Source organism: Cryptomeria japonica, chromosome 3 (assembly GCF_030272615.1).
Source record: "Cryptomeria japonica chromosome 3, Sugi_1.0, whole genome shotgun sequence".
Taxonomy (NCBI): Eukaryota; Viridiplantae; Streptophyta; class Pinopsida; order Cupressales; family Cupressaceae; genus Cryptomeria; species Cryptomeria japonica.
In genome coordinates, this window is record NC_081407.1 from 380,394,323 (window position 1) to 380,401,470 (window position 7,148).

At 36.1% G+C, this 7,148-nt stretch overlaps 1 protein-coding gene across 1 annotated transcript; it reads left to right on the plus strand.

The window, feature by feature from the left end:
• Nucleotides 1–894: 894 nt before the first annotated feature.
• LOC131044711 (transcription termination factor MTERF4, chloroplastic) lies at nucleotides 895–3,266 on the plus strand. The gene has a single exon (XM_057978101.2). It carries the CDS (start codon nucleotides 1,132–1,134, stop codon nucleotides 2,932–2,934), a length of 1,803 nt encoding a protein of 600 aa, XP_057834084.1. The 5' UTR covers nucleotides 895–1,131; the 3' UTR covers nucleotides 2,935–3,266.
• The last annotated feature ends 3,882 nt before the right edge of the window (nucleotides 3,267–7,148 follow it).

Consider the following 7,148-nt stretch of genomic DNA (forward strand, 5'->3'; position numbering starts at 1 on the left):
AATGTCTCCCTCTCTCCATCCATCCATCTCTCTCGCTCTCCCTAGACCTGAAATCTCTATTTCCTTGCCTCTCTATCTTTAACTCTCTATATTTCTTCATCCACCTCCACGCGTCTCTCTCATCATCTCTCCACCCCACTCTATGTATCACTTCTTATCTCTATTTGTATCTTGTTATCTCTCCACTTCTCTCCCTCTTGGTTGTTTATCTATTTCATCTCTATGTATCCCTCTCTCTTCTCCCTCTTTATCTCCCCCTCTCCTCTACATGCCCATCTTTATTTCTATCTTCTTCTCTATCTCTATCTCCTCATGCCATCTCCACCCCTTCCTGCCCCCCCTTTCTCTCCCTATTGCGAACATTAGTAATGAAGTATGATTATCTTCTTGATATAGATGTTTTTTTATCATGTTTCGATCCCTATAAGTGGATGCATTGTTCATTTGAAGCTTTCAATTTTCCATTAGGACCTTTGTTGCACATACAATATCATTTACTAAATAGCCTTCCAATTGACTTCATGTATTGCACAAATGTATGCAAAGAATAAACCAGAACCTTCCCTAATGACCTTCCAAACCTCTTAGACATACCCATTGACCTTCCTAATTGATCTTCCAAACCTCTTAGACGTAAGACCTCTTTGGCGTACCCATTTACACCAAGGTGCAATTGCTAGTTTTTATTTATTTAAACCTAGTCATCTTAACGAATTTCTAGTCTTTTAAAATAAATTAAAGCCGCTAAACCCTTCCGACGAACAGAGATATATTGTTAAAACCCTGAACGGTTGAAAGTTTTCATCGGTGTTTCAGGAAGCAGAATGATGGGGTTCGAGTTTTGTTCCTCGTTACTATAATGGGAAGATGACATTTCAAGATAACTTCACGATTCTGGTATTTACCACCTAGACTGAATCTCTCCCTGTTTTCTCTTTCTCTCTTTGTTAGCTAAGCTATGCTTACGCCAGACGCAATAATATGAATATTTACAATTGGAAAGTGCACATAATGCGCTGGGAGAGTTCACTGTTACGGTAATTAAGCATATCGAGGTCTATTGCATAATGGCAGTGGAATATATGGTATTTGTTATAAGGTTTGAATAAAATTCTGTTCAAAGCTGCAGTGATGTTAGCTTTTAATCAATATTGTTGGCAGAACATGGCTAAAGTCCGGCGAGGGCTTTTGCCATATAATCTCAGTGCTCACAATCATATTGCCTTCTGTGCAGAACCAGCTTTGGAAATTTTAGCATATAATTTCAGTTCAGACCTTTTTCCACTGTCAAACCCTAAACCAAATGAAGGAAATAAAAATATAGCCGCTTTGGGGGCTAAATCAGGAAAGAAATTTATATGTGTGTTAGAGACAACAGGCATGACAGGATTATCCACAAGAAGAAGCATGTCAAATAAAAAATGGCCACTTCAAACACATTGGGTGTCAATGTCAGGAGGGAACATAGAAACAAACTGCATTTCAGCAAGAAAAATATCAGGTTGCAGCTTGCAAAGTTGCCTGCTGGATAGGAAAAATATTGTTTTTAGATTACCCAGTAGGGCAGCTTCTAGCCAGCCAAATAAGCCTGTTGAGTATAAGCTGCCATCTGTGACATGGGGTGTTGTATTTGGGCGTAAAGAGAAGCTTGTTTCCAAAGTAATTATCTGTGACTACTTGAAAAGCCTAGGAATAGTGCCGGATGAGTTAGAAGATATAGAGCTTCCTTCAACAGTCGATGTTATGCGAGAGAGAGTCGAATTCCTGCAGAGAATAGGTCTCAACATAGATGACATCAATCTGTATCCTCTCATGCTGGGTTGCAGTGTGAGGAAAAACATGGCCCCTGTACTGGACTATTTGGATAAAGTGGGTATACGAAGACAAGACATGGCCAGTTTTCTAAGAAAATATCCTCAAGTGTTGCATGCTAGCGTTGTTGTAGATCTTATGCCAGTTATCAGATTTCTTCGAGGTCTTGATGTCGAGAGAGAAGACATTCCATATGTCTTACTCAAATATCCTGATCTTCTTGGATTTAAACTTGATGGGACAATGAGCACTTCAGTTTGTTACTTAGTTACTATTGGGGTGAGGCCTAGAGACATTGGGCCAATGGTGACACAGTATCCTCACATTTTGGGTATGCGAGTTCAGACAGTGATCAAACCATTTGTAGATTACCTTATATGTCTAGGACTTCCCAAACAAGTTGTGGCCAGAATGATTGAGAAAAGACCATATATTCTTGCATATGACATGGAAGAATCAATGAAGCCCAATGTGGAGAGCCTGCTTACTTTTGGCATACGGAAGGAGGCTCTTCCTTCTGTGATTGCACAGTATCCGCAGATTCTTGGGACTACATTGAAGCCTAAATTGTTTTCCCAACAATACTTTTTCAATTTTAATATCAAGGTAGATCCAGTAGACTTTGGTAGAGTTGTGGAGAAGATGCCACACATTGTCAGCCTTCCTCAGACACCAATTCTAAAACGAGTAGAATTTTTGAGAGGCCGTGGTTTCTCGGATGAAGATATAACAAAAATGGTGGTTGCTTGCCCCCAATTGCTTGCCATAAGTGTGGAAGTTATGAAACATAGTTTTTATTATTTTAAGACTGAGATGAATAGGTCGCTGCAAGAACTTGTAGAATTTCCTGCTTACTTTACTTACAATCTGGAATTCAGAATCAAGCCTCGCTTTCAGAGAATGTCAAGGAAGGGCATCAGTGGCAGTCTAGATTGGATCCTCAATTGCAGTGATCAAAGGTTTGAAGAAAGACTAGAGTCTAATTATATCGAAATTGAGGAAAATGGCCCATCATTCAGTATGGGAGGACAGCTGAAGCTACCAGGGGATGATGCTGATTCAGAAGAGGAAGATGAGGAAAGTGAGGATGAAGTATTCTATAGACGGACAGTCACACTTTAGTGATAGGTGAATTGCTTCCCGTTGAAGTTGACAAATATTGTAATGGACCTTTTTCTCATTTTTCAAAAACGGAAAATAGGTTCCACCAAATTCACGTCCTCATAGTTTTATGTTAGTCTTTATTTTTGTGCTTCAGGATATTATTTTAGTGGCTTTATTATAGGTGTAAGACATCAGATCATGAATCTAAAAAAGCACGTCCGGTCTGTCTCTTATACTGTGTAAAAAAAAGAGAGTCAAGATTAAGGGCCAGGTGGGATTGTCTGTAGAAGTTACCTTTTGTTGTTCAACCAGTTGATTTTCTTTAAATTTAATCTTCCTAATTTGTTTGAGGAGTTGGTAGACCATCCTTCTTATATCCAAGTTGTGGATACGTGTGGTTAAATAGAACACTCAAATCTTTTGTGCTGATGCATAATGATGAATTAAATTTCTACTTCTGCTGGCAGACTTCACTTAAGTCAAGCTGAGATGATATTTTCCAGGAGAAGCAAATTTTTTTTTAGAATTCTTGATTGAGTTTGGTGTTTTCTGACAAGGATGATATGAAATATGAAACCAGATAGCGCTTATAACTGGAAAATTCTTTAATATTTCAAGAATGAAGGATTTGTTAAATTAATTGAATTCTTATTGTTTTGTGGGTTTAAAAAAATGAGTAATGATGGTAAAGATGACAGTCAATGAAAAGAAATTAGATAGTAGGTTGCATTCTTTGTGAATTGTCATGAAGATTGTGTCATAGTTCTGCATAATTGGTATAGTAGTATAACAAACTAACATCTGGATATTACAATATGTGACAATATAGACACAAGTTGTGACTTTAACTGTTAGTCACCGATGCTGGAGACTAACATCATCCAAGTGAGATGTCGCTGGTTAACATAGTCATAGCCATGATATGTGGCACTTAGGAGATTGTAAATGCTACTATTGTAGCTGCATTAATATAAATTAATATTTTCTTATCATGAAGCCTCTTGGAACAAGTTAGAATTGTTAGCTTTTTGTAAAATGTAGACACTGGCAGAAATTGAGATGAGAATCACTAGGGAATATCACAAGAAGAGCAGAAGTGCGAGTCTGCCACTTTCGATATTTGCTGATAATGTAGTACTATCCAAGATTAATTCTGTAAAGAACTCAAACCAGTCATTTATCTACTCTAAACTATGTTGCTAGTTTGGGTTCAGCGGTTCAGCAATTTTTTCCCCCAGATGGCAAACTATAAATACATATAAATATGTTAACAATAAATTAAATATAGAAATATTCTTGTAAAATAAGAACCATAAAATAATATGGTCTTCTAAATATGTTAACAATAATATGTTAATATATAAATATAGTGAATGGAAATACCGTTACAAAAATATGTTAACTATATATATATATATATTGAATGGAAATACTGTTACAAAAATATGGTCTTCTAAATATGATTCATGAACATTTGATGAACAAAGACTGTTAAGTATCCAGAGATTATGAATGATTCAATAAGTACAGATATATATGTGAACTGCTCATAACAAGTAGCATCAAGTAAAGGCCAAGGAACCAAAGAACCAAACGCAGAGGTATCTGTTCTAGTTGCAGCTTTATTTCCTGCGTTAAGGCCTATGTATCTCTGTCAGTCGAGTATATTTTCAAATATTTATGTTTTCTGACAGTGCATATCAGCCAACATTGTGATTGAATGATTATTACAATTTGGGGTCTAATGTGCAAACTGTGAAAGATCATTTCAAGCAATGTGCATAGGATACAAAATTAGAGTGTATGTTGGAAAAATGTGTCATAGATATTGCTCATAATTCATATGTTGAAAATATTTAATAAGTTTGTTCCTAGATAAAACCCTTTTATTATTAGAAGAAAATTGACTGAGCTTAACTGCAAATAAAAACGTGAGCCACTTTTTATCCTAAAAATCTGTTCTTTTAAAAAAGGTAGTTTTTTTTTTCAGGGTTTGCCCTGAGTATGACTAGGATTCATCCTGGGTATGTCTGAGACATGTCTGGGATGAAACCACAGTTACAAGTACACTGGGGGTACCCAGGAAGGACCCATATTCAGACTGATTGAGTATGGCCCATGGGTACATCCCCAAGAATGGGCAATTGTAATAACATAACTCTAAAAATTGAATGAATGATTAACCTTTGTTTTCTGTCTAAAATTTAATGAGTGGGACAACGCAGAATTCACCATTGTTGTCATGTCCCCTTTTTGGGATTAAAATAATCGATAATATATTTTTTTGGTTGGGCATCAATTTGTCACAGTGATGCGACGGTGTTTTTTGCAACTACATGTCATCTTTGGTTGTCAAAGCATGATTGAGGATTATTAGGCGGATCTCTAGAATTTTGGTGAATTTTCCAGCATCAACTAGGACAGATACGAGTTGCTTCATCATCATAGTTGCGTGTCATCATTGAAAGGAGGAAATCAGTCATCTAGGGAAAATCAGTTATCCAGCTGCTGCTTTTATGTTTCTTCAGCTATCATTGACCAGAAAATAGTCATTTAAGTGAGGTGCCGCCTTGCAAGAGGGAGAATTCAGAATCATTTGCCTTTTATAGGTGTTTCCAAGGCAGATCAGGCCTTAATCGGTGAATGTTTTTTGAGTTAACAGCTTTCTGTACTATCCTACTAGGCTGCCGTACCATTCAAGAGCTTTTTTTTAATTTTTAATTTAATTTTTAATTTTTTTTGTGTTTTGTGATATGATCAGTAATTACATCATCATTTTCAGTCATCACCAGCATTTCCAACAGTAGTTTCAGTCATTATTGCCATCTTGGGAGCAGCCGTTCACCAAGATAACCCTCAACACATTTTGTACAATGAGTGTTAATGTAGGTTTTAATTTTCCTAGTGGGATAGTTATTTTTCTTTAGTTCTGGTTTTTTCTTACATTTTTATTAAGGTTGCTTAGTTTAGTAAAGCGAGTTAAGTTAATTAATAACTAGGATATGATTCTGAGGTGTTCCCACCCTAAAAGGGTGGAACATTCCTTAAAAGAGTGGAGCATTTGCTATTTTTACACTACTTGGTGGTCACACTCTTTTAGTTGGATTTGCCACCTACATCCTTTCCCTAGTTCTATATAAACTCACTACCTAGCTTGTATTTTGCATTCTTATCATTTTATTCCAGACTTGAGATGCTCTTGCACTGTTGTAAGCAGCCATTATTCTGCAACTTTTCTTTGAGCTCCTAATGCAATTTTGTCATCTTGACATTTGCACATCTCTTGGAATTGTAGGTTTGTAATTGTTTTGTTACAGTTGTTTAGCTCATCTTTCTTATAGAAAGATCTTGGTTATTCATTTGTTTTTGATTTTTAAGATGGTATCAAAACTTTGGTTTTGAGAGTTTTGAGCACTTGGATTCCTCATTAAGAGATTGAAGTGAGTTAAGTTAATTATAACTAGGATATGTTTATGAGGTGTTTCCACCCTAAAAGGGTGGAACATTTCTTAAAGAGTGGAGCATTTGCTATTTTTACACTACTTGGTGGTCACATTCTATTGGTTGGATTTGCCACCCACATCCTTTCCCTTGTTCTATATAAACTCACTAACTAGCTTGTATTTTGCATTCTTATCATTCTACTCTAGACTTGAGATGCTCTTGCACTGTTGTAAGCAGCCATTCTTTTGCAACTTTTCTTTGAGCTCCTAATGCAATTTCGTCATCTTGACATTTGAACATCTCTTGGAATATTAGGTTTGTAATTGTTTTGTTACAATTTTGTAGCTCATCTCCCTTATAGAAAGATCTTGGTTATTCATTTGTTTTTGATTTTTAAGATGGTATCAAAACTTTGGTTTTTAGAGTTTTGAGTACTTGGATTCCATTAAGAGATTGAAGTTTTTTGTCTAATGTTGTGAATTATTGTGTGCTTTTCTCTTGCGTTTTCATACGATCTTGAGAATTAGAAGGGGTTTACAAAGATCTATAATCTTATATTTGCATGTGTTTTTGGTGAGATCTAATGATTGCAACTATTTGGGATATAATGGCAACATTTTTGATTATCCCATTACATTGGGAGGCTCAAGGAAATTAGATATGGCTTTTGTTCCAATCAATTTAGCCACCATTTGACATAGTAGCAAACAAGGGTTTGAGGATCAGATTTGGCGACAACTTTTTATTGGAGCATTTTTGGCCCAAATAGATCTTGCCATTGTGCTCAG